The sequence below is a fragment of the Culex pipiens genome, chromosome 3, assembly GCF_016801865.2.
Source record: "Culex pipiens pallens isolate TS chromosome 3, TS_CPP_V2, whole genome shotgun sequence".
Taxonomy (NCBI): domain Eukaryota; kingdom Metazoa; phylum Arthropoda; class Insecta; order Diptera; family Culicidae; genus Culex; species Culex pipiens.
The window spans coordinates 6,649,661-6,676,775 of NC_068939.1; the positions used below are offsets into that span (position 1 = coordinate 6,649,661).

Below are 27,115 nucleotides of genomic sequence, written 5' to 3' on the forward strand. Positions count from 1 at the left end.
GAAAATTTGACTTAAAATTTCACTCAGTGTGTGTTTTTTGGAATTGCAAAAAATGTTGTATGGAACTCGTTGCAAAACTTGATTTTTTCAGCACTCTTCGTATTTATCCAACTCGGTGAACCTCGTTGGATAAATGTACGACTCGTGCTGAAAAAATCCTCTTTTTGCAACTTGTTGCATAAACTACTATTTCAGCACTGAAATGGGTGCTGAAAAGTTGAACTTTTCAGCACTTGTTTCGAAAAGTAACACTTTTCAACATTTTTTTGATTTAAACGATTTATTGACAAAATACATGAAAATTTGACATAAAATTTCACTCAGTGTGTGTTTTTTGGAATTGCAAAAAATGTTGTATGGAACTCGTTGCAAAACTTGATTTTTTCAGCACTCTTCGTATTTATCCAACTCGGTGAACCTCGTTGGATAAATGTACGACTCGTGCTGAAAAAATCCTCTTTTTGCAACTTGTTGCATAAACTACTATAGTGAAATGTTGATAAAGTGCACCGTTTTCATGTTATAGCCAGTTTTAGGTAACTTTTATGAAAATAGTCGCAGTTTAACATTTTTAAAAAAATTAGTTCACATGTTGGCCCACTATTGAAGTTTTTTTTTGAAAAGCTGAGAAAATCCTCTATATTTTGATACGACCCTTAGTTGCTGAGATATTGACATGCAAAGATTTAAAAACAGGAAAATTGATGTTTTCTAAGTCTCATCCAAACAACCCACCATTTTGTAACGTCGATATCTCAGCAACTAATGGACCGATTTTCAATGTTAAATTTTCCAATCTTTAAAAAAAAATGTTTTCATTTTTTTAATCAAGACCAACATTTCAAAAGGGCGTCATATTGTATGTTTGAATAACTTACAGATTCGGAACGCCGTAAAAAAGTGTGTGTTGACACCGTTTATTTCACCAAAAATGTTGTCTTTTCCACTGCACAGCCAATAAAAACTCCAAATCAGGGCGATCACCAGCAAAACACGACTACTCATTTCGGCTTTCGGAAATAAAATGAAAAATAAAGTGATTTTGCTTCATTCAATAATTTAACTTTGTTTCAGCGTCAATAATTTACAACAATGTCACAGACTCAAATAAATAACACAAAAAAACGCACGCAAACCAATTATTTACACGCTCATTCATAACTCCACTCATTCAACTCTTGCTCAGTCTCTCCCCCTTCCCAATTCATTCAATGACCCACTCCCGTTCGCCTCAGAATGAGCTTCCCCAGCAGCGGTTCCGACGCGATCGGTTGCCAGTCACTCTCGTGGAACGCCCCCGCGGGAAAGCTTCGCTCCGTTTGGACGTCTTCGCCGAGGTCGATTCCGTTGCCGATTTCGTTGATTCCTTCGTCGTGCATTTCCTCCGAGGTCAGTTGGTCTTGTTCTTCTTCCTGCGAGGCAGCCGGTTCTTCCGTTGAGGTGGTTGTGACTGGGAGGTGGCCACGTCGTCGGTGGGGACGGTTCACGCGCTTGGGGACACCGCACTCGGCGTAGATTCGGCCACAGTCCTGGTAGCTTCGGGCTCGCTCATCGGCTGCGTCCCGATAGTTGTGGAAAATGTCGCGACTGTCGAGGGAAAGGGGTGAGTTAGATTTTGTAAGATTTTTCAGCGCTTGAAATCATTGTTTATATGAAAGCATGAATTCAGCTTTTTGATAAAAGGTTCCAAGTTTTTGAGGATTTCAGGGCTCAAATTTTCAGCTGGTCGATACACGTATTGAAAGATCGCGTGAATACTTTCAAATGAATGATAAAGCTTATACTTTTCCGAAAATGTAAGATGACTATGAGAGAAAATACTAGACAATGTACAGTAGTTGTTCGGTAACTGGGCGTTGTTTAACTGGGCTGCTTTTTAACTGGGCGCTCGATAACTGGGCCGTAGCCCAGTTAAAAAGCAGACAAACGTCAAAAAACCAAAACAAATCGAAATCACCGAGGGGTTAATGGATGCAAAAATCATGGTCAACAATTAACAAACTTTTTTCAAACTTTTATGTTATTTTAAGTCACAATTAAAGAAATATGAAAAGTAATCATTGTAAATAAATTTTAGTTACTTTTATTTTTATATTTCATCAAATAAATATTATGCATCGGTAGTCCCCTCGTTATTTTTCGTTCAGCCCAGTTAGCGAACAGCATTCGATGACTGGGCTACGTTCTCAGCCCAGTTACCGAACAACTACTGTAGTGCACAAATACTCCAAATGAAATCAGAAAAAAACTAACTTAATCCACCTATGTGGTTGGAGCCTTCCTCACTCATTACCAACAGTAGCTGTACACAAATTTCATCTATTTTTTAGATCCGAAATAAAAAAAGTACATCAATATCACTTAAGTGGGCATATCTCGAGACAGGGTTGCCAGATCTTCAATGTTTTGGACTTATTGGAAAAGGTCTTTTGATAATCTAACCAACGATGGGTAGGATGAAGGACCTGGGCATAGTTTACATACATTTAAGTGAGATCCGGATATATGTGAAAACACATTTTTATACATAACTTTTGAACTACTTATCGAAACTTCAATCTGTATAAAACTCGATCTATGGGACCCTAAACCAAGTCGAATGCAACAGGTTCGGGTCAAATCGGTTCAGCCAGTGCCGAGAAACGTGAGCTAGTTTGTTGGTCACATACACACACACACACATACACACAGACATTTGTTCAGTTTTCGATTCTGAGTCGATATGTATACATGATGGTGGGTCTACGACGTTTTCATACAAAGTTCATTTTTAGAGCAGGATTATAGCTTTACCTCAGTGAGGAAGGCAAAACATAAAACATGTGAAATGTTTATAGTTTACTATAAAAAATAATATTACAAAAATGCTCATAATATCCTAAACACGAGATAAATTTAAAAAAAGCAAGAAATATTAGTAGTAAAGAGTAAATAACTGCATATTTTCTACAGGTAAACAATAAAATTTATAATTTTTGCCATTTTTTCAAATTTATTATTGGAATCAAAAATTAGTGGGATAGTTGAAAATATACTATTTGATCTTTTTTGATTAATTCAGATAGAATGTGCTGCTTCGAGTTGAACTGCATTTGAATTAGCGAATCTGAATTTCCTTATTGGATCGACTGACAGCTGTCAATAGTTCGAAACCGCTTACTTGGCAACTGATTTTGACCACAAAAAGGAAAATTACTAAAACTTAAAACATAAAAATTTAACCTTTACTTTTCTTGTTTTTGAATTAAACATTGGAAACATTCGAAAAATCACTGAGGTTTCAACTTCTAATATTCAAAATTTTACGAATAATTTTCAATCTAAAAAAATATATATTTTTCCACTGTTTTCTTTTTTCTCTATCTTGGCAATAACTATGTTGTACTCTTAGTGGCAAAACAAAATATAATTAAAAAATAGTTTTTGGGATTTTAGCTTTTTTGTAGAAAACAAAGGTGTATTTTTTGAGTATTACTATTATTATAACTGTCCTCATAATAATCTTCAACTTTGCTGAAGATACCAAATCGATCAGAAAATTCTTTACCTTTTGAATATTTACAAACCATTTTTGTATCCAAAGAGAAATGCTAAGGGAGCGTTCTTTTATTACGTAACGCAGTAGGGGGGGAGGGGGGGTCGGAGGTCGTGTTACGCTCCTTACAAAATTTTTAAAATTTGTATGGAATTTTTGTTACGAGGGGGGGGGAGGCGGTCTAAAAGTTTGACTTTTCGCGTTACGTAATAAAAGAACGCTCCCTAACATTTTATGATACCTGAGATAAAAAAAGTGTCCACGTGGTTTATGGATGGCCTCATCAGGAAATCGACACTTCACGCGTTCTGAGAAAAATGCGTTTTAATTTTTGACCTTGAATAAACAAAAACTAGAGCACGCAATGTAAACAATAATAAACACGTTTTGTTTTGCACGGAGTTTTTTTTTGGTTTTTATTGAATAGGGTAAATTCTGGAGCAATATTTGAAAAGGGCTCATAAGCATTTTGACAGCTAGAACTATTTCGCAAATTCCGAGACAACGGGTAACTATTTAACAACGTACCTGCGACAGAAGGTAGCTGGGAAAGTCAGCTATTGTTTAACACTTCGAGTTTTGTGAAAAAATTACTTGTTGTCTTGGAATTTTCAAAAAAGTTTCAGCTGTCAAAATGCTTATCCGCCCTTTTCTCGTTTTGCTCCAGAATTCTCGTATGTTTGGCAGGTTAAGCTCTCGCTCCTAACTCCATCCAGTTTGCTGATTTTTTCTATTTAAACAACTAATTTTGCAAAACTTTTTATAGAAACTTGCTTACTCACTTCTTATTGAGCTATTTATCACTCGATTTCAGCTGAAAACGCTTTTAATTCAAGGCTACGTCACGACTGTCATCCACATACAAAGCGAGTGAAGTCAAAATCGAACAAAGTTTTTGGCGCGTAGCGTTTGAAAAGGTCGTATGCGCATAGTTGACAAAAATTAAAAGTTTTTTCAGTTTATTTTTTTCTTCAGAAAGATTTAAATTCAATCTCGGACCTGAACTTGGGGATCAGAATTTAATTCCATCGAACCCCTTATATCACCTTTTTGGTATATCACCTTTTTGGTGTTCAATTAAAACTAGTTTAAAACATTTTTGACGGAAATTGAGTGAGTATTTTAATAGCGCAATTCTGGAGTTTTTTTTAAAAGCTTTTTGGGTGTTTTTGAAACCGCCCAAAAATCAAAAACTAAAAATTTGGTTTATTGGACCTTTTTTTTTAAAAAAAAAATCAGGATTTATTTTAAACAACGGTCAGGAAGAATCAAACGTTACTTATAATGATTCAAAGAATTGAATCCTTTTTAATTTTAAAAATAAAAAAAAATATAAAAATTTAAATTACGAGCCATGGTTGAAAAAAGTGTTTTAAAATGCATAATACACTTGTCCAATTGTTTTGCCATCATTAGTTTCCAAAATATCTAAGTATTGATGAAAATTTTATTTTTTGCAAAAAATAAAAATTTTGCGGTGCTGTACATTGGAATTTCATAAAAATTCAAAACATTTTTAAACAAGCCAAAACATGCTAAATATGATTATCAATGCAGAAAAAGCATTTTAGAATGTTTTCAGTTGATTAGAGATCAGGAAACAGAAAACATTAAAAAAAATATATTATAGATGAAATAATTTCCACCCATTCATGGAAAATTGTTTGAGTTTTTGTCCTCAGAGTCTCCAGTCTGGATAAAAACTATGCAAATAAGAGAAAGACTATCTTTTTCGAAATTATTTTTTCATATTTGTAGAATGTTCATCAGTTTAACTAAGAAAATTATTTATACAAATAATATATTTTTAAAAATATTTAAAACAAAATTTCAATAAGGCTCGATTGCTTTTTTTGAAATTATCTGTTTTTGTTTTTTTTTTTTTACAAAAAACGCTTTTTGTGGTGCCGTGCATCTTAATTTCAATGTTTTAAGAACTGTTCTTTTTAATTGTATGAAAAACATTGTTTTGCTTTCTGATTTTTTGAGCCAATTTTCGGGGCCAAAGGTTGGGCACCCTTGGAATTAATTTGCCATTATATTCTCTGTATAAATAAATTTAGTATAAAATCTGTTTTTTTAATGATTCTGTTTTTCTAAAACAACTTGTGTAAAATATTTGACTATGTTGTTTCAAAAACTCACCCCATTGCTCTGGTCGCAAACAGCAGAATCGGATTCTGGCGCGCTTGGAAGTCAAACTCGCACACGAATCGCTTCCGGCAGATGCGGGACGTTACGCCAAGAAAGCGGAAGCCCATATCGGTCAGCTGGTCTGTCCAGTACATTCTGAGAATCAAGTGATTAGAATTAGATTTATAAGTTATTTGAATGAAATCGATAATTTTACTCGTTTTCCTGCAATTCCTCATCATCCGCGGACCGTTTTCCGCGTCGTTTCGTTCCAGCTACCACGGGACTTGATCCCGTGGGTGGAAGGTAAGCATTGCTGGGAGGAGAAGCAACAGAAACACCAGCGGGTGAGAATGAAGGTCCCGGGTACGATCCAGAGTACGAGCCCGGGTACGAATCCGAGTATGCTCCCGAGTACGATCCGCTGGACCACGGTTCCGGTCCCGGATAGCTGGAGATGAACTCCGGTCCCGAGGCGTGATATCCGGTGATTCCATCCGACAGATACGGCGGTGGCACATCAGATACGATCGAGTGCCCACAGAAGCCCCCGGGCCAGATTTTTCCCCCAAAGAAGTAAATTCCAGCTAAAAAAAGACCCACCAGGACGATTTTGGTCTTGATCAGCAGCACGGTAGACAGCGATGAGATCATCGGGGTCACTGGAAAAATTTGGACAAAATTAAATAAAGTCCTTACGCGGATCACTTTGCGTTGTCTTACAGGCTTTGAACAGAAATTTGTAGAACTTTCGTCGACCACGTGCTTCCGCGACATCTTTTGGCAGTTCTTCGGCGGTGGAGGTTTCTTCTGCAACCACAGAGGCAATGCCCACCAGTAACACCAGAAGCAGCTCTCCCCTATTCGTCATTTTTTTCAAATTGATGTTTTCCTAGAACTAATGAAACTTTCACTTTTTAATCTCACTTCACTTAACCAAATTGATATTGCTGCGGAAAGGAGCACACACGACTAACTGAGTTGATGAATTCGTTGGGTAAATCCTTTTATATGGCTATTGGTTTGGTTTGTTGGCTCCGAGGAGGTGTTAATTCCAGGTGATAACGAATCTAGCTCGTGGAGTGTGTTACAACCTGGTGCCTGGTGCTATGTTTAGAGGCGGTGAGCGATCGATTGATTATTGGAAGAAATGTTTAGTAACACTTTCTTTTTCTTTGTTGGAGTGGTTTGAAGGTCAAACAAAATTGTTGTTTTAAAAAATGTTGTAATTTGTATTTATGTTAAATGAACACAAACTTTATTGACATGAATTAATTATATTAAGATTTTCTATAAAATCATTTGAAAGCTTTTCTTGCGATCTTTCGAATGCTGTATCGAAAAACTGCAAATTTTAACTATTATATCCAGTTTTTGAAGAAAAACTTTGACCTTGAATTCCACAAATTCGGAACACTTTTTTCTTACGGATGTAAACAAACTTTGGTTCTTTCATGAGTACATAATTTTTACAAAATAATGACTTCACGCACTGAAACCAACGAAACTCAAGCTTAGTTATGTTTTATGAATGGTCTGATAACTTTTTTGTGAATTTATCAGTTAAATTCAGGTGTTCCACAATTGTGGGAGGCACAATAACATCCCACAATTATGGAACAGGCAATTTGGAGGCAGTGTTTTGCTGCTCAGGATAAAATAGTCTTGAAATGACGTTTTTTGTTCAGAAGTACTACTTTTATTGTGAATTAGCAAGAGAATGACCAAATATAGGTCCTAAAAATAGTAGGGTCGACAGAAAAGATGCATTTGGCATGCTATTGCGAAATTATCACAAAAGTGTTCCGAATTTGTGGTTGTTCCGAATATGTGGGATGACTGTACCTCTGGTTTCTACCGTGTATTTTAAACCAAATGTAAAAAACATTAAATCTGATGAATTTAAAAATTTGATAAAAATCATCATCTAGCTACTATTATTGAATTTGAGTTTAAAATTTCTTTCTTCACATACTTTTTAAAATAAAATTGAAAACTTGCTTCTCATAGAAATTGTTGTTGTAATAATTTAATGGTTCCATTTCGTTCCTTGTGTGCTGTCTTTTGGCACGTCTGTTGTAAGAATATAGGGCAAGACAGCACAAAAGTAACAATTTACCAACTCTCATTTTCAAATTTATTTTTTTGTTTTCTAAAGAATGTGTTTCTTTATTCGACATGTTTATTTTTTATTCAAAAAAATATTATAAGTGGTACAAACTCAACATAAAATAAATTGGGGATAAATTCAACATTAAATTTTCTGTTTTTTATGAGTTTTTTTTTTTCTATTTTTTGCAAATTTTGATTTCAGAGTCAAAACACAATTTTAAGAAGTTCTTGATTGTCTTTCATTCTTAGACAGTACTAGCTTAAATCAGATTAAATACGTCAATAATGTATGAGAATTTCTGTCATGTTCCTGGGTTTTACAAAGCAGCAAAATTATTGTTACTTGATTTGATAATATAAATAAAAAAAAACTTCAGCTATTTGCTATCAAACAGCTTTCAGCTTTCATGCTTTCAGTACCCGAGCAGACGGAAATAACTTGGGAAGGTCAGTTTTTGATATTGTGAAAAGATCGAAATATGTGGGATGATCGGATTAGTTGTTAAAATAACAAAAATCCATAACAAAGATTTGTTCGAAGAATAACTTAAACTGTTATCATGTTGTTATTGCAATAACAAACCAATAACACAGCAGGAATCATGAAGGAATAACAAGATTTGTTATTTTGTGCGGAGAGGTGGAGCAGCATAATAACAAAAAATGTTATTGAACTGGTATGTCTCCATAACAAAAAAAGTTATTGTTTTGGTTTATTTGTAATTTGTAAATAAACCTGCAGTTACCATAACTCCTCTGTACTTGTCAGGGCTGCAGAGTCGGGTATCTCCAAGCGACTTTGAATCCATACTTTGAAGACGACTCCGACTCTGTATGCAGGATATGACGTCAACGACGACTTCAGCTCTCCAAAAATACCCGACTTCAGAGATTCCGACTCCAAGTAAAAGTTGCTGAAAATTTGCTGAATCCGATGCAGTCTCCGAGGTCTCACTCCAGCTCGAACTTCAACGTCAGCTCCGACTTCCTGGCTCTGTGAAAATAATAACAGTTTTTGTTATTCACACTTCAAAAATTCTCAATAAATAAATCAATTCCGTTAGGGAATATAACAAAATTTAAAAAAAATTAACTCTCAAAAGTTAATTTTATCGGATTAATTTAAGCTTCAAACCCCATTTCATGGTGAAATAAATAACCCCGATGAAATTGGTCAAAATTATTTCATAGTTCTAGCCAATATTAGTAAAATCCCTTAGGGGGTATATCAAATAATTAAAAAAATCAACTTTCAAAATTTCAACTATTAAGAATAATTTAAGCTTAAAGACCCCATTTCATAGCCAAAATAATGACCCCGACGAAATTGGTCAAAATTATCCCATAGTTCTAGCCAATTTTAGCAAAGTCCCTTAGGGGGTATATCAAATAATTAAAAAAATCAACTTTCAATATTTTAACCTTTTAGAATAATTTAAGCCTATGGACCCCATTTCATGGCCAAAATAATGACCCTGACGAAATTGGTCAAAATTATCCCATGGTTCTAATCATTTTAAACAAAGTCCTTTAGGGGGTATATCAAATAATTAAAAAAATCAACATTCTAAATCTAAACATATTTAACAAAAGAAAAAATAATAACAGATTGTGTTATGGACATTTAGAAACTTTTCCATTTGTGCGATTGATGGTAATTTTATTTCTAAGTCAGTATACCGAACGAATAACAAATTTTGTTTTTAGGAGAGTTTTTGAAATGTGTAACATTTCCTCTTATTAGCGTGTTATTAAACATTTTCAATATAATATTACTTCAATACCCTATGTTGTTATTTTATCAGAAACTGTTATTTTTTTTTCTTCTTGAAGTTGAACTTCAGGATAAAATAATAACACTTTTTGTTATTTTAACAGGATTTATTATTATACACATGAATGAGGGTTTTTACAGTAGGATCAAAACCTTCTTCAGTAAGGAAGGAAAATCACTTTGATTGTTAAAAGGAAAGGAAAAAGAAACACGAAAACATGAACTTATTTTAATGGTAATTTCAATTATGAGGTCAATAATATAAAAATACTAAAGCTTTTTTCAAGGCAAAAACATGTATTAAAACATGTCATAACTTGAGTTAATACACAGAAATAAATGATGCTAAAATTGTAATTTTACATTAGAAACTGGAGAAATTTTCATCAGTTTCTATTGATTTTTAAATTTTTACATGTTTTTAAGGTAAAATTATTCAAAAGGGGTAATATTTATTTATCCAAGTATTCAACCTTCCATTCCAAATTTAAGCATTTTTTCTGTATATAGTAGATTTTTTCGTTGTCGATCTTCGCTATCTCGATATATCTCCACCCATCGATGGTTTCCTTAGACCCTTAAAACAGTATTTTTCAATGTTCTTCTTTCTTTGATCCTCTATTGCTAGAGGAATTCTTTTCTGGGTGGCCCTTTGGGATTAATTTGCTACAACAATACATTTCTTTTATCAATATTTTCTCACTCTCATAGACAACTTCCTATGCAAAACAGAGTTGGGAAGTTTTTCATTCGTTTGTTTTTGTTTATTGGACGATGCTATAATAATTTTTTAAGAAGAAAAAACTTCTCGAAAATTTTCAAGTGTTTTGCAACAAATTTTAGTGTTTTAGATTAATCATTTCAATTTATTCGTCATAGAGATTATCCGTAATCGTAACGCCCCAAAATCCGCACAAATTGCGTCAACTTCCTCAATTTCCCCACCCCGATAAGTGCAACGGTCAACCTTGCTATGGTTGCAACTGTAACATCAATTCGGTAACTGTCTCATCAAGGTGTGAATTGTTGTCGAAACAGCTTCCGCCACGCCGTTGCATCCGACTCTGAGCTGTTTGGGGCATTTGTAATCAGATCATGTAATTCAACTGCATCCTCGTAATACAACCCGTGTGATGACGATCGTTTTTTGAGGATCACCACGCGGAAACCCGCCACTAGCTTAAGCGCGTGTTTATTTACTTCGTTGATTAGCACCTTTTCTTTCAGCTTCGAGCTGGAGTGGTGAAGTCTCAAGTCTGCGATTGTGGCTTGTCGGCCGGTCATTTCGAACAATGCCTCCAGCGGGAAGAGTACTGTCGGTTGGGTTGATCGTGATCGTAGCTTTTCACGGCGGTCACGGTTTGGAGGTGGCAAACAGCACTGACATTCTTGGCACGGTAGAAGGAAGACTGCAGACGTACGAGTCGTACTGGTACAACGATGTCAACTACTGTGAGTTGAAAGATTTTTGAAGTTGGTGACGATCGAGTTCTAACTATTTCAAACTTACAGGGTGGCCTTGGTTCAGCGATCTGGCGACGGTGATCGCGATCAAGTTGAAGATCGCGATCGGATTGGCAGCGATCTACGCGTTTGGCGATGGCTATTACTGGACCAAGAGCAAAAGCAAGACGTCGGAGTATTCTACGCTGCCGGAGTACCCAACGGAGGTCGGCGGTGGCTTCTGGGACAAGTTCCGGTGGAGCGAGCCTTCGTCGTTTTTGTGTGGCTGGGGACATGGTCGTCGGCGGAGAAGACGAGCCCTGAGCGAACGACGGTTTGAGGAAGATGATTTTGCAGAGTATTTGTTTGATTCGTTGAAGCAGTACGACGAAGATTGTCGGAGGAGGGTTGTTTGTGAGATGGATTTTGAGTTTCGTGGAAATCCAAAGGTGCACAAGGCGATTGTGATGTACAATGATCAAGTGTTGGGATGGAATGAAGAAAACAAACCACCGGAGAGAAAGGAGCATTGCAAGAAGTTGTACGGCAGATGTCGGCTGGTTAAAAAGAGTGATAGAAATGGAAAACCTTCACAATCTGTCAGTCGTGAAATTGAATTGAAGAGAAAGAGTGACGATTTTTGGAAGGAAATATGGCCTAGATAAATTTTAAGTGAATTGTGGCATGTTTATTCTAAGTGCATATTTATTTATTTATTTATTTATTTATTAATGTGAGTTATTTGTAATAAATCATGAGTTTTCCAAAAATGCAGAACGACTTTCACTTAAGCACTATCCATAAACCACGTGGACATTTTTTTAAAATTTTCCGCCCTCCTCGTGGATAATTATCCAAACAAAAAAATCTTATCGCGTGGACAAAAGCTGAGATTAAAAAAAGTGTCAATGTGGTTTATGCATGGTCCCTTTATCGACATTCTCAAAATTTTATTTGAGTTAAGAAATCAAAATTCGATTTCAATCCTGAGATATTCAACGAATTCCGAAAAAACTCCCTGCATTTTCGTCACTTTACATATGAAAGTAGTTTCAATCTTGTCGTGCTATCTTGTCACTCCTTGAAAATTGGTGTAAGTGTGACAATTGGCCAAAGGGATTTCAGGTCAGTACGCGTTTGACACACGTACAAGTTAGACTACCGTAAACATTTGTAATTATAACTCGGTACTCTAGCAACCAACTTTAACCACCAACTTTGGGGCAATGCACATAATGGTCAGCCAAACAAAACGTGTTTGTTATTGTTAACATTGCTTGCTTTCGTTTTTGTTTATTCAAGGTCAAACATTAAAATGCGTTTTTCTCGGAACGTCGAAATGGCGGGTGCGACAAGATAGCACGACGACGTTGATTTGTAACAAAAGGTGTAAATATACTTTCAAAATATTGCTTAATATCGATTAGTTCAAGAAAATACATGGTTTCATAAGGATCATTTCCAATCTGTTGTTTCTATTTTTATTCTTCTCTGATATTTAAGCAATTTTTGAAGACAAAAAGTTTTAATTTTGAATTGAACAAAAGAGGTAGAATAATTTTTTTTCTAATATAAATAAGTAATAATTGAATTGATTTGTGGATAGCTAAATTTAGTCATTAAAAAAAACAGATTTAAATGTACCCACTGAGAATTTATGCTTTATTTGGGATTTATTTGATTGGTTGGTTTTTATTTTCATTTTCTTATTATTTAAAACTTTCAGTTTTATTTAAAGGTCCTACAAGCCTTTGTTTATAGGACCTTCAAAAAAAAAAAAAAAAAAAAAACTATGGTGATGACCATAGATTGGGACTAGACATGAAAATTGAAGAACAAAAATACATTTCTTTTTATTGATGAAGTGTAGTCGGCAAATAAAATCTTTTTAAATCATTTATTGTTTTCAAAGCTACTGTATAAATACATGGACAATGTTTTAGTTTGAATTTTATTAATAATATCACAGCAAAGAATTACTTTATGCTTCACAAATTTATCCATAAGTTGGCCATGATGGTGGGTACCTGTACATTGATGATTTATTAGTGTATTAATATAAATATTTTTTTCTGTAAAATTTACTTACGAGTAATACTGGTTGCCATATCCATAATTGGTACTGTACAACGTCGGCAGCTCATCTTCTTCCTTCTTCCCCGGCGTCCAAATGCCCAATAAAAGAACAATTTTGAAAAACGCTAGCATGTAAAACAGCCACACTTTGAAAATGGCGTATTGACTCCCAAAGAACTGCTGTGGAAATCCTGTCAAAAGAATGGTCGTCAAACTTAAAATTTTAGCAAAACTCCAAATTTTGCTCACCAATTTCATTGTACCAATCGCCACGCGCTTCCGACTTGCCGGCACCATCCAAGAAGCCCACGACGGCACGATCCGATGGAGCAGCATGGTCGCTGGGTGGAGCCGCCGCCAGGGCCATCCAGTCGTGGCCTGCTGAGCACAGCAGCGTCACTACGATCAACGCTACGGCAACGGTGGAGGAGGTGCGGTCCATGATGGCTACTGCGAGGCCAACTGCGATCTGTGCGCTGCTACTGAAGCCGGGGTCGAAACAGTGAGTTGAGATTTGAGAACTGAGCTGAGTTTAGGGGGGAGCGAGGTGTTAATTTGGGAGGAAAAATATTATGAAACTCTTGGAGAGAAAGTGGGATTTTGGGGACAATGTTGCTTGAACTTAGCGAAAAATATCAGTTCTCTTCAATCATCGGCTGAAACAACTTCATAACAATGAAATCTCTAATTTCAAGTCTTTGTATCATTTCCTTGATTTTATCGAATTTTGTGACACAAAGTAAAGCTCAGATAATAGCTACAGCTTTGGCAAATGTCACCCCCATTAGAACAGAGTTAATTACGAGGGAAGGATTTTGTAAGTATCAGCTAATTTATTTTTATGTTTAATTGTTCAAACAATTTATAATTAACAGTTCCGTTGTGGTGGTCTGAGGCCAGTTATGTTGGTGGATTTATTGCATTAGGATACACCTTTTTTGGATTGCTGGCACTGTACGTGTACAGGAACTGGGTCTACGACGACGCAGTTGGGTAGGATATGTTTCAATTGCTAGGAGATAATAAATTCTGTAATAATTTGTTTGCTTTTCAGATATCGACATTTTCAAGATGATTTTTTCAAAACAAATGTTTTCAATTTGGAGGATAAAATAAAGGAGTTTGAATCAAACATTTTGTTCAGTAAATAAGTCTAGCAGAATTCAAACAATCTTATATAATTTTAATGTAACTCTGTGATAAATAAAGAATATTTAAATGTTAAATGATTGATATTTATTATTATTCACGTAACTTTTACGGGATAGCCATTATGTTTTGCTTGAGATAACATCGTTTAGTTCAATGTTGGTTGCTTTTTTGGATAACAAGGACTGGTGATAAATTTCAGTAAACTTTGTCTGCTTCTTGGTACTCTGAAATACCTACCCTCTACTGACTACATTTTTTTTTTGTAATTTCGTCAAAATTTACTGCTTTGTTATTTTTAATTGAATATAGGTGATGTTAGTCAATAAATTCTGTCAACGCTTTCCAACAAGAAATTTTTTTTTCACAAAAAATTGCATACTCAATGAAGAGTTTTTCTTTCGAATAAAAAATAATAATTTGAAAAGAATATGAAAAAAAAAGTTTTTTTTTTGTTTGAAAGGTTTGTCAATTTTGCTTTTTTGTCAGTTTTTTGAATTTCCAATACAAAAGCGATCAATTGAACAGTCAAGCTGCTTTTAGGATAACATATGAGTGCTGCAAGTGCTGATAAAATGCTTGTGTTATTATATGAATTATTGTGATATTTTTTTTGAACATATTTGTACAATTGGAAATGTGATATTTGTGTTTTTGATTAATGAATGTACAATTATCTTTTGAAGAATAAATTATTATTTTAATAAATCTTAAAACTACATTCAGTCTTCCTTCATAACTTTTAACAAAAAAATCTCATTTAATTTTCTTTAACTTTTCCGCAATCGTCTTGATTTTGTCTGCCCAAAACTGCTTGTAGTCTTCATTGTTTGTAATTGTTTCTTCAAATCCTTTGAACTCGTGATTTCCTTCGATTGATCTTTTAATGCTGAAAATAAACAAAAATATTAACACAAAAGTTAACCGCTTCCACCGAACACTAACTAGTTTGAGTTGTCTGTTCTTAGTGCACCAGTCCATCCTTTGCTGAAGTAGAGCAGGACAATTGCTCCAAGAATCAGTCCCAAGGAATAAATGTACCACGTGTAAGCACCTACTGTCCACCCAACTGGAGCAACTGAAATGGTCGAAAAGTCGTTTCAAACTCGTTTCACTTAAATGTTTCAACACTTACAAATTCCATAACTGTATTTGACATTGTCTAGAACTTCATGACGTTCAAATGGAAATTGTGCTTTTACTAAAAATAAGTTTAAAACAATGAAAATTATAATTTTCCAAAATTTAAAAATTCTATCCATTTTTCCCCAAATCACAAAGAATAACCCCCAACAGACTAGCTGGCGTGATGTCGAACACTGAAATAAACAGCCTCATCTCGAAAATCGGAACCGAATTTTCACACCTTTGAGGTCGGCCGTCTCCTGACGGGGGAGAGGCTCTAATTGGCCGCTAAACGGATTGCATCTTCTGCCAAGATGATGCCATCTGTTAGGAAAAGGAAGCTGTTTTGTTGACACGACCCCGTTGTGGTCTAGTTCCGACGATGTCACGTAATATCTCGAGCTGTGAATCAAACGGAAGGAAAGTAAAAGTTGTTTTGGGATGGGAAATTATGCAATTGGGAAGTGTAATGTTTTGGGTGAGGAAATTGTGTTATTTAATATTGGGCTTGTGAGTGGAATTTGGATCATCGTGATGGCAGCTGATTGAGTGTCAATATATTTTGGTTGTATTGAATAACTGAAGAGAAAGTTGATTGATCAAACTATGAAATATATACAATTTTATAGAAATGTTTGTGAATATTTAATTTGTATTTTTTCATAATACCCACACAAATATTTGTTTTTTAGTTTCAAAGATTTAATTATTAAAAAGAGTTGTATTCTAAGATCCAAGGTTGATGGATTAGCACGTACACACTAGTGTTCAATCATAAATTCCCTAAGGATTTGACTTTTCGTTCATTAAACCCTTTAAAACCCAACCCCGCCTATAGGCGGGATTCGATCTGAAGATGCTGAAGATGCCAATCCCCCTGTCAGACCAAAGATCAAAAGATAAACAAACTCAAGACTCTGATATTGGTGAACACAAATTAGGCAAGCCAATTTTGCAACAAAAACATATTTTTGACGCTTAGAAAAAATAGTCTTTTGCCTATAAAATGATTAAATTAGTCGGCTTCTTATCAAAAACAGATAAAATACAAAGATTTAAAGCTTTTTTTGTTTATTTAAAATTTCAACCAAACTTTCGGTTTTTACCTTAAGCATCTTGCAATAAAGTATGCGAAATTGTGAATCTTTTTCTTACATCATCCCCTTGCCTGAAATGGCACGGGCAGAGGTCAATAGATGTAGGAATTAGACATTCCTTAGGAATTTTACAATTAAACCACTGTTTTCCTCTTGTGACGAAGTTCTGAAGTTGATTTTAACTACAAATAAAAAGGAATAGTAAATGAGAAAAGGTCAATGCGGACGAATTCAATATCCTCCCTTAAAGACTGGTAGGAAGTGTGAAAACAACAATTGAAAATATGAAGAAATTATAAGAAAAAACGAAAAGATAGTATGTCAATGTTCAAAAAAAACGAACAGATAGTCAGAAATAAGAAAAAGTCATTGTGGATGGAGAGCAAAATAAAGTTATGGATTTAAAATGGTGATCTTACAAAATTCTATGTCCAGGTTCTATTAGAATCAGATCCAGTTCCGGTACATCGTCAGAAATCTAATAAAACTTATTTGTAAATAATTTTTTGATTATTAAAACAGTGTCTAATAAATTTTTGTTTTTGATGTCATTAGAATTTATTTTTCAAAAGAAGATAGCTCGACAATCATTTGTTAAAAACATTTGTGCAATTTTCCGATTTTTCGGTTTTTTAATTGGGTATAAAATTTATGTTTGATATGCCTTAAAAAAAGAATTTTCATCCATTTCAATATCAAATTGGATTTTGAAATTTTAAAAATATTTTTTTCGCAGAGGTCGAAAATTTTTACCATTTTTGTATGTTTTACATGGGTCATTCCAGGTCAACTGGGTACACTTTTGGACTAAACCTGCACCAATTTGGACCAAACTTGTAGGGAACTTTTATCTATCGATAGTTATCCGAAATCCCAAGTTTGGTGCTGATTGGACCATTCCTCTATTTTTAACACCACCCTCTTTTTACGATTAAAAAAAACATTTTTTTCTATTAATCATAACTTTGCAACTATTTGAGCGAAAGACTTTCTACCGGTTGTATTTTATAAGAAATTATCCGAAACGAAACTATTGGCACTGCGCCCCCCGGGGCATGGCCTTCCTCTAACGTGGGATTTCTGCTCCAGCGCCTCTGACGAGACAGGAGAAACCGGGACCGACGTTTTACTCCACCATCCGATAGAAGCTCAGTGGATAAGGCGGGAATCGAACCCGCGTCTCATAGCATCATCGGGATCGGCAGCCGAAGCCGCTACCCCTGCGCCACGAGACCCACGACAAGAAATTATCCAAGGAATTCGAAAAAAATAAAATTAAATGCCCCCTAATATTATATTTAAACGTTTTAAGATTTAATATTCGGTTCTTACCAATTCCTTATATTTTATTATTTTATCTCCATCGTGTTCCCCGGACAATTTTACATAATAATCAAGGTAAACCTCAAACTAAAATGAACTATTTGCGCATAGTTCGGTTTTAATACGTGAGAAACATATTTTGGATTTGAATTCATAGGACAGTGTGGATGCTGCGCAAAATCAAACTTTTTTTCAGTAAAATCGCTGTTTCTCGCCAATTGTTCATTTTAGTTTGAGGTTTACATTGATTATTATGTAAAATTGCCCGGGGAACACGATGGTGATAAAATAAATAAATATAAGGAGTTGGTCAGAACTGAATTTAAAAATACTTAAAACGTTAAAATATAATATTAGGGTGCATTTAAGGGTTAGAATTTTATTTAAAAAAATATCTTTGGATGATAGATTTGTATAAATTTTTACAAATCATTTAAAAAAATCTATATTTTGTAAGCTTGAACTTTTGCGATAAACCAAGATTGACGAATGTGATATAATTAATTGATAAGGTAATCACTTAGAGTTAAAACAATGTATGTTATAAATTAAATAAATAAATTACTTATAATTAAAATATCAGTCTTCACACCGCTTCTAAAACCTCCAGTTTATCCCCAAAATTTGTTGAAGGGATTGCTGAAAAAGAAAAGTATTGTTCGATTTGTTTTATATCTGAAATGTAAAGCCAATGTTTCACCCATAGCTCTCGATGTGCCCATCAATAACGATCGGTTGTTCGTTCTCCGGGGCCGATTTGTAGTAACCGAGCCCTTGCAACGCACTCGTACCAAAGGAAAAGAACAGAAACGCTAGCATCGTCGTGTAACTCATCGTTGTGATCAGTGGAAACTGCCATGTGCGGTACCCTTGTAAATAAAATTGAAAAAATGATTTTCAAAAATTATAAAGTCCAAATTATTAACTTACACATTTGCGCGTAATAATCCGCAATGGCTCGTCCACTTTCCTCATCCTCCTCGCTGTCCAAAGTCGCAATCGTGGTAGGCTGCTGCTCCTCCTCGTCACTGCCGTTGCAGCCGATGCTCACCACGTGGTACAGCGCAAGGACGATGCACGAGCCCGCCAACTGCATCCACAGCCTACTGCTACTGATCATGATCGGAGATGGTGTTGAACTTACAAAGCGGGAAATTTGGCACGTTGAATGGTTTTATACCGCGCAGCTCCCTTGCGCTGTATGATGAGGCAATCCGGTTGATTAGCTCCAATTAGTGGGTTTCCTGGCGAGATGCTTCCGTCGCGTATAAATAGTATTGTTGTTTGCATCCGGCACGTATTTATTGATCGACTTCCGCAGCTGAAGTTAGTAGGGTAGTGTACAAAATGGCGTCGTTCAGAGCGTTTGTGGCAGTATTGTTGGTGATCGCGGCAGTTTCCAGCGCAGCGTTGGCAGAGACTGCACTTCAAACTGTTCAGAAGAATAGTACGGCGAACCACGGTGAAGGTCGACAGGTAGTTGCCACCAACACTTTTAACAGATGTGAGTACAATGTGATCACTTACCTTATGACCTTGCGACTAACCTTTGATCATTTCTTTTGCAGGGTGGCCATGGGGTGGCTGGGGTGGTTGGGGATGGGGTTGGGGCTGGGGCTGGGGCATCGCAGCCTTCGTACTGGCGATCGTGAAGGGTTCGATTCTGCTCGGAGGGTTCGCAATCTGGGCGTTCTTCCGTGGTTTCGCCAAAAAGGGCGGCGGCTGCGCTCCGATCATCATCCGAGAGTCTCCACCGCCGATCTACTCTCATCACCCGTGGGATCGTTCCGAATCGATCGCAGATCCCTCGTCTCCGTATCCTCGTACCAAGCGGGCGGCGGATTACACCGAAGACCCGCTCTACTGGACGGACATGATCACGGACTTTGCGTTCAGCTTCCTCGGCGTTCACTCGCAGGATTGCCGCAAACGGTTCGTCTGTGAGGTCGATGTCCGGGCTCGGGCCGATCCGATGCTGCAGATGGCGATGCAGTTGTTCGGAGGGGACATCTTCCGCAAGTACCGTGGAGAGAACGATAAGATGGCGAAGGACTTTGGCGAGTGTGCCAAGATCTACAGCAAGTGTAAGCACAGTGGTCCATCGATGTCGTTCAACGTGGTTACGACTCAGGTGGATCCGCTGCTGGATTATGAGGATGTTATTGGGAATGGACATGCAAATGCTCCGGAAGAGGAAGTTGTGAGTGCGACTCAGGATGATGAGGCAACGGAAGCTGAAACGATCACGACGACGACAACGGAAGCTCCTCAGAAAAAGTATTTCAATAAAAGGAAACGATATTTTAGAATTAGGAACTAAACGATAATACTCAAAACTAGATATGTAATATTTATTGCTTTTCTAATAAAAAATCATAAAAATTATAAAAAAGGTATTAAAAATTAATGATAGTAAGAAAGAGGTAAGTTTAGTAATTAATACTGTTGTGAAACAAGTTGTATCGAAAGTGCTTCGATTGGGATAAAACTTTCAGCGTTTGTGTGTATGTATTACTCCGTTAACTTTTGCCCTGTAGGCCAACAAGACGGCAACAAAGTCAATTTTGACACATTCGGAATCCTCGGGAAATTATACGTAAATTTGTGGTGTTTAAGTTGTAAATTGGATTTAGAAAATAAATAAATAAAAAAATGGAAAGAAAAAACAAGTCGATTTTGTTCACTTTGTGATCAATACGTCAAATGCCAAATACCAAGTAGCCAAATACCTGTTTGGCCCGAAATCCGACAAACTGTTAACAAATATTTTAATTAATTCTAAATGGCATTTTTTTCAATCAAATTTACAACTCCAATACTTCAAATTTACGTGGAACTGCCCGAGGATGCCAATTATGTCAAAATTGAGCAAACATATTTCCAACGGCAACGGTATAAATAGGCGAAAAACATGCTTATTTGCAAGTTTTTGATAGATTTTTTATGTTTTTACAATAGATCTTTCCAATTTAATTTTCGAGCATGTGAAAAAAACTAATTTTGGTACTAATCATGAAAATGATGCTTATAAAGCTAGCTATAATTCCAAAATGTGTGATTTTTATTAGTTTAGTATAATAAATTCTTCATTTTATTTCGTGTTTCTCTTCTTATTTTGGAATGTTTCGATTTGTTGAAAATATGAGCTGCAGGATTTAATATGTAATAAATTTTTAAATGAGGATTTATTATTACCTCCTTAACCTGATAAAAAGTTGTAAACTAACAGGCTTTCGTTACAAATAAACAATCAATTACAATTATATGCTTACCATAAATCAACACTATGAATTTAGACAGTTAGAAAAGGTGTACACCTTTGTAAATATTGTCTTGATGGCTAACTTGACAGATTACGAATTTAGCGAGAGAGAAAAGAGCGATAATGCATCGAGAAGCGCGCGGCTTGAGAAAGATAGTTTGAAGATTGTCAAATCAGTTTTGTGGTTGATTTCTCTGGAATAAGACGTGCTGTTTGTTCATTGCAAAATATCTTGGTTTTTATTATGATCCGATACGATCCATCTTTTATTTAAGTTTCTATTATATCAATTATTTGATTTACTGGAGCATTCTCAAGGTTCAATTAAAATTGTTGATTCTGCTTAAATTTCATCTATTTAATAAAAAATCCACTTTGATCACTAGTCCACCCAATTTTCCGTAAAAAGAAATCCCCTATCGTCAAAGCACACGAACCACTCCTCTCAGCAATGCTCGAACACTCCTCTTCACTTTTGCTCCAAACTCCGTCCAGCTGAACCCGTCCCACCAGCGGAACATTCCTCGTGTACTCGCCCACTTCACAGACCAACCGCTTCCGGCAGTATTCCGACTGTCCGTCGGCCAGATATCGCACCGCCAGATCCATCCAGTCGTCCAGTTGGCCACTTCGACCAAACGAGGGCTTCCCCCGGATTCGCTGCTCCCAGAAGGCCCACATGGCGAAGGCCACAAACAGGCCGAAACTCTTGAACACGACCAGAACCAGCGCCGTCAAGGCCCAACTCCAGGCGTGGGGGTAGACCACTTGAAAATTATGATTTTTCTTTTATTTTTGAAAATGTTAGTTTATTTTTGCAAGTCATACCTTACCAGCATCAAAATAAGGCGTTTCCGGTGATTGTCGGGAGGTTACCAAATCCGTTGTCCGGTTGTGATTTGTTGGATTTTGAGTGGCTGATGTAACTTGGAGGATGCCAACGAACATCACGATCGCGATCGTTCGATTGATCATGGTAATGTGGGGTGTTTTGTGGTGAACGATACTACGACGAATAAAAGCTGGACTGACTGTCGAATGCGATTATTTATACCGCGTTCCGGAAGCATTGTCGATTAGCAATGGGATGCTAAATGGAACCTAACGGTGTTTGTTACATCCGTAGCAGGTATCTGGTTTGGGCAAGGTTGTCCAATTGTTTGGGTACATCATTGCCCAAGGAGCACACTTTGTTCCATAGAAACATTCCGAATCAGGCAAAGGGTTACGAAAAAGGCTAAAGTTGCCTCTAATAAAGGAACAATCAACAACAAAAAACATTCCGAACTGGTTGTTCAACTCATTTACCATGTTTGCTCAATGTGGGGATCAGCAAGTCTATCAGCAGTTTGTCAGAACTTCAGTTGAACTTAAGGGTGCACAGCACCCAAAACGGTTGTTATCTTCTTATTCAACCGTTAAGCTGTATCAATTTTTAGATAAAAATGATTTCTTCATGTTCTAGGTTTTAGCTTGATGAGCGTTTTTTACGGTTTCAGGTTCGTTATTTTTGTTAATGTTTCTATTTAAATAAAAAACTTTTTTGTAAAAAAATGTATTTGTTCACTTAAAAAAATATCAACAGCACTTCGATTGAAAGTAAATATATTCCTAGAATAGAACCGTTAATCATTATTTTCAATGAAAAAACACCGTAAACATCTGTCAAACACTCACCAACAAGAACGCCGCCCCCAAGTATAACGTCTTCAGCTCCACATCCAGCTCCGGTTCCGCAAAGTAGATATTGTTCGTGTACGACGAACTGCCCACGTTCCACGCCCTCGTAATGGTTCCCTTCTGTGTCCTCAAATCCCGGTCCATCACCCGAAAGTGCGTCTCCTTGGGCATCCGAATGGCGTCCACCAGCGGTATCGGGATTCGGAACATCGTGTTGAGATCTCCATTCATCAAGATAATCTCCCGCGAAGTGAGTCCGTAGTCCTGCTGGATACACCCAATCAGGTGCCCTGGGGTGGCCCAAATCTCCAGGAACTGATTCTTGCAGAAGCAACAGAACAGTCCACAGCCGAGGTTCTTCTTGAAAAGCAGAACTTCCTGGTGGTTGCGATCCACTAGGGAGAGTTGAAAGGGTCGTAGCGAGCCCCAGCAGCGGTCACTCGGAACCGAGGTCTCAGATGCACCGTAGATGGCTTCGTTGGACGGACCACGAACGGTGTAGCGATTGTCCGACGATACAGCTGATAGTACTGTGTGTCAACGAGACCAGACTGATAAGACTTTTAAAAGGCATTACTTCGAGTGGGTCGTACTCACGTTCGTTGAGCTCGTAGGTCTGTTCGATGAATAGTGACGCTAGGCCGTACATGAAATCCAGGCCAGATCTAGGGTTGAATGGGGTTAGGAAGGGGCTGTTGATTGATCGGATCGGAGTCTCGGGGATGATCCGTAAGTTCACTGGAATTTATAAACCTTTTAGGTTTAAAAAACCGAACACAATCTAAATTGACTTACATCCATCATCAATTTGTCGATTTGGCTGAGCCGTAATGATTGGACTCTCTCCGGAATACACTAGAATTGCAGAGAGCAATATTAGTCACTGAACCCAACAAAAAACCGCCCAAATCTAACCAACTGGCGTGACCGTGGTCGGTGGGGCAACCCGGAGTTCCGTGCTGTCGTAGCCGTAGTCCCAGCTCAGGTCGAACGTCGGGTCATGTTCCGGATGGTAGTAGGGAGACTCCTGCTGCTGCTGCTGCTTTTGATGATTCGCGTTGGACGACATTTTTTTTTGTGAATTACGGTCGACCTGCTCGCGGAGTTTGGTTCGTGTGGCGGGGGGTCTTATCGTGAAGGTACTGACTTGGTTGTTTCAAAGTAGTCCGCGGCAAGTGCGTGGGATCGAAAGGGGGGAAAGAGTTGGGACTAGATTTGACGTGACTGATACTAAGAATTTTTAAATTTTTGGATTAGTATTATTAATTTAGTAATGTTTAACACGGAAATTTTAGGTCGGTTGCTTTTTTGGGAGTATTTTTTAAAAATAAATAATTTTGAGATTTTTTTTCTTTGGGATTGCTTTGATTTTGTAGATTATTTTTTCAGATTTCATTAGAGAAATCGTATGAAAAAAATTCAAATAAAGTATTCCATGAAAATTGTCTTTTTTCAATTCCGTCTTGAAACTTCCTACTTTTCCTGTCATTCTCGCGTGACGAAACAGCCTACTTTTATCTACTAAAAATAACAGAATCGAATAGAAACACATTTCAAAACAAATGCTGAAAAGTTCTACTTTTCAGCACTGAAATGGATGCTGAAAAGTTGAACTTTTCAGCACTAGTTTTGAAAAGTAATACTTTTCAACTTTTTTTTGATTTAAACGATTTATTGACAAAATACATGAACATTCGACTTATAATTTCACTCAATGAGTGTTTTTCAGAAATGCAAAAAATGTTGTATGGAACTCGTTGCAAACCTTGATTTTTTCAGCACTTGTCGTATTTATCCAACTCGGTGAACCTCGTTGGATAAATGTACGACACGTGCTGAAAAAATCTTCTTTTTGCAACTTGTTGCATAAACTACTATTTCAATTTCGTGGTAAGACTTCTTTTCTGTCATTCTCGAACGACGAAACGGCCTACTTTTCTATACCAAAATAAACAGAATGGAATAGAAATGGAATACTTTTCAACACATGCATCGAAAAGTATTACTTTTCAATTCTGTTTTAATTTTCACAGAGAATCAATCAAAGGGTGTCGTTACAAAACTTGTTTGTTCAGTCGTACTAAAAAAATCTTTTAAATTAATATAAAATAAATGTTATTCAACTTCCAGAAGATGCACTGGCACTCAGCCAGGCACAGCGAGCCCACCTTTTATCTTATCGTCAGCTCTTATCAAGCCAACATTGTGCCGCAATTATTGATGGGGTGAGACGGGTTTGTTGTCATCAAAAGCATAAAAAAGCGTCATCTGGCAGCGACTGTGGCGAAATTTAGTGAAAAACTCATCTGCTCTAATTTAGAGTGTTGTTTTGTTTGTAAGTGAGTGTAGATTTCCTTTTTTTCATTTATCATTTAGACTTTATTTGGTATCATTGTATTTTTTTTCTCTCTTTTGTATATAGATATAGATTCGTTTCACTTGGTTTTTTTATTTCTGTACCTTTCGCAATACCTACACTTTAATTTTTATTTGAAACTCAAGTATGTGAAGGTGTGTAGATACATTTTGTTATTTTCTTTCATTATTTTACTAACACATGACTTTATTTTTTCTTCCACCTAGACATTATTACAGTTGCGCCGCAAAGTGTTGTCAAAGTTAGGTAATATTCAGATCATTTTTTAAACGTGTATGTAACTTTTACATGATTTGAAAATCAAGCTAAAACTAAGGTTTTCTTCCTTACTTATTTTTTTCCTCAATTCAAATTAGCTGCACATTTTTCGTTTTTAGGAGTTCTTTTTTCCAGTCGTTCGTTATCTGTTTGTATTTTCTTTTTCGTCAAACGTTGTCTGCATTTGGAATTTTATTGTCAGATTGGTTTCTCGTTCGATCATTTGTGGGTTTGTGTGTTTTTTTTCAGTGTTGATAGGGTAAAGTTTCGTGAGTCTGTTTTGGGTTGGTTGTAGGTTGAATCTATCTGGAACTGGTAAATAATTTTTTGAGGTTTTTACACATACACCGACGTCTGATTACTGTTGCCCCCAATTGTTTTATTTTATAGTACAGTGATAAACCACACTTATGATTTTTCTTTGGTTTTAAAAACGTTGCTGAAGTGTTTTACAATAGATGAAATAGTTTTTCATTTGCTGTCTATACTCTAGTATCTAAGATGTTAATAACATTTCAATATAAAATGAGTGTATATTTAAACTTAAAGTCAATGGTTTACACTAACGTAAGTTTCAGTACTTAGGGTTAAAACAATCTCATCGTTAACAGTGGCCATTTGTTTGTAAGTGGGTGAAGTTATTCTCAAAACACGACTTGAAACAAGCAAAATTCGCGCTTTTCGAAAAGCCTCACAATACTGGAATCAATAGATGTGCTACATAGACGTATAAATTCCATTCCCAATAGATCGCTTATTTACTTTGTTTGTTAGCAGGATTATCTAGTATCTCACAAATATACTTACTAGAGAGTGTGGGGTTAGAGTTTGCTCGATATGCAATTTAAAAATGACACCTTCGACCAAAAAACGTGGATTAACCATTTTGCTCATGTATTAGTCATATATTTAACATAGACGGTGACGAATGCTGAAGAAAATTCACAAAAATTTCCATAACAAAACTCGCATGCCATTTGTGTGTTTGAACATTGCACTTCTTAGCGTGAGTGTGTGTGTGTGTTTGTGTTTGTGGCCGTCTGTGTTGGTTTGTGTCTCTTGGCTAACGCTAACGCTCACACGTGAAAACTTCTTACAATCCGCTGACGCCTACTTCGACCATCGCCCGGTACAGGCACGGATTCTTGGCGCACTCTCGCGGTCCCAGCTGTGGTCCCGGGAACCCGCGGAGAATCGTAAGCGCCGAACGTGCCGCCGTCTGGCAGCTGGCCTGCTTCTCGCACAGAGTGTCCGCCTCCAGCAGGTACTGGAAGTCACAGTCCGTCTGGGAAGTGCCCTGTGGGAAGGATGAGCGTTAGATGGTTTAAGGAGGTTGAGCTGAGGTCACGTGGGACTTACGCAAAGGTAGCATAGCTGGTGAGCGCCACAGGCTGGAAGTAGATCTTGGTAGATATCACCGGACAGGACATCCACTCCGCGACATCTACGCTCCAAAGCGTCCAGCAGAGGGCATTCGTTCGTTTCTAGAATAAAACAAGCGTCAGTACTGATCATTAACGGCGCCTTCCGAGTCACTTACCAACAGCCAAGCTTTGTCCGTAACCCTCGCCGATCGGAGCGTAGTGACCCGCGCCCAGCTCGTCCTCAAAGTCCGGCAGTCCCTTCGGGTACATGTCCTGGAAGCGCTTGGTCACGCGCTTCTTCTTCTTTTTCTTCTTGTCCTCGTCCAGCTCCTCCAGGTCGTTCTCCACCTCTTCCTGCGCTGTTTTGGCGCTTGGTTCCAGTGAGTGTCTGAAATTAAACAAATTAT

At 36.8% G+C, this 27,115-nt stretch overlaps 7 protein-coding genes and 1 long non-coding RNA gene across 11 annotated transcripts in view; 2 read left to right on the top strand and 6 right to left on the bottom strand.

Annotated features, from left to right (window-relative positions):
- The window catches only part of LOC120430258 (neurofilament medium polypeptide), a 93,127-nt gene that overhangs the window by 32,106 nt on the left and 33,906 nt on the right, over positions 1–27,115 (bottom strand). For 2 of the 4 annotated variants that reach the window (XM_039582524.2, XM_039582523.2), the window contains exons 6-8: positions 26,885–27,096; positions 26,704–26,828; positions 25,528–26,641 (exon numbers count right to left, since the gene is read on the bottom strand). The exons of the other annotated variants lie outside the window; for them this stretch is intronic. In XM_039582524.2, the coding sequence (XP_039438458.1) occupies positions 26,438–26,641; positions 26,704–26,828; positions 26,885–27,096 (541 nt within the window). In that variant the 3' untranslated portion in view covers positions 25,528–26,437. Of the gene's footprint in view, positions 1–25,527; positions 26,642–26,703; positions 26,829–26,884; positions 27,097–27,115 lie in introns of those variants that run through there. 4 annotated transcript variants of the gene reach the window in all.
- Positions 1,028–6,633, bottom strand: LOC120419757 (uncharacterized). The gene is made up of 4 exons (XM_039582580.2): positions 6,392–6,633; positions 5,886–6,330; positions 5,681–5,824; positions 1,028–1,587 (listed from the first exon to the last, which is right to left on the bottom strand). Exons 1-4 carry the CDS (start codon positions 6,537–6,539, stop codon positions 1,209–1,211), a joined length of 1,116 nt encoding a protein of 371 aa, XP_039438514.1. The 5' UTR covers positions 6,540–6,633; the 3' UTR covers positions 1,028–1,208.
- On the top strand, positions 10,847–11,762 carry LOC120419745 (uncharacterized). Its single transcript, XM_039582548.1, has 2 exons — positions 10,847–11,006; positions 11,067–11,762. Exons 1-2 carry the CDS (start codon positions 10,847–10,849, stop codon positions 11,660–11,662), a joined length of 756 nt encoding a protein of 251 aa, XP_039438482.1. The 3' UTR covers positions 11,663–11,762.
- LOC120419733 (uncharacterized) lies at positions 12,785–13,547 on the bottom strand. The gene is made up of 3 exons (XM_039582527.2): positions 13,323–13,547; positions 13,087–13,264; positions 12,785–13,024 (listed from the first exon to the last, which is right to left on the bottom strand). Exons 1-3 carry the CDS (start codon positions 13,513–13,515, stop codon positions 12,994–12,996), a joined length of 402 nt encoding a protein of 133 aa, XP_039438461.1. The 5' UTR covers positions 13,516–13,547; the 3' UTR covers positions 12,785–12,993.
- On the bottom strand, positions 14,969–15,524 carry LOC120419730 (uncharacterized). The gene is made up of 3 exons (XR_005605772.2): positions 15,358–15,524; positions 15,168–15,300; positions 14,969–15,111 (listed from the first exon to the last, which is right to left on the bottom strand). It is a non-coding gene; the product is annotated as an uncharacterized LOC120419730 (long non-coding RNA).
- LOC120419762 (uncharacterized) lies at positions 18,288–19,336 on the bottom strand. The gene is made up of 3 exons (XM_039582589.2): positions 18,698–19,336; positions 18,468–18,636; positions 18,288–18,406 (listed from the first exon to the last, which is right to left on the bottom strand). Exons 1-3 carry the CDS (start codon positions 18,885–18,887, stop codon positions 18,379–18,381), a joined length of 387 nt encoding a protein of 128 aa, XP_039438523.1. The 5' UTR covers positions 18,888–19,336; the 3' UTR covers positions 18,288–18,378.
- LOC120419744 (uncharacterized) lies at positions 19,115–20,699 on the top strand. Its single transcript, XM_039582546.2, has 2 exons — positions 19,115–19,271; positions 19,330–20,699. The coding sequence occupies exons 1-2, from the start codon at positions 19,115–19,117 to the stop codon at positions 20,085–20,087; spliced, it is 915 nt and encodes a 304-aa protein (XP_039438480.1). The 3' UTR covers positions 20,088–20,699.
- On the bottom strand, positions 22,496–23,830 carry LOC120419775 (phospholipid scramblase 1-like). The gene is made up of 5 exons (XM_039582607.2): positions 23,625–23,830; positions 23,505–23,564; positions 23,307–23,447; positions 22,707–23,239; positions 22,496–22,640 (listed from the first exon to the last, which is right to left on the bottom strand). Exons 1-5 carry the CDS (start codon positions 23,776–23,778, stop codon positions 22,608–22,610), a joined length of 921 nt encoding a protein of 306 aa, XP_039438541.1. The 5' UTR covers positions 23,779–23,830; the 3' UTR covers positions 22,496–22,607.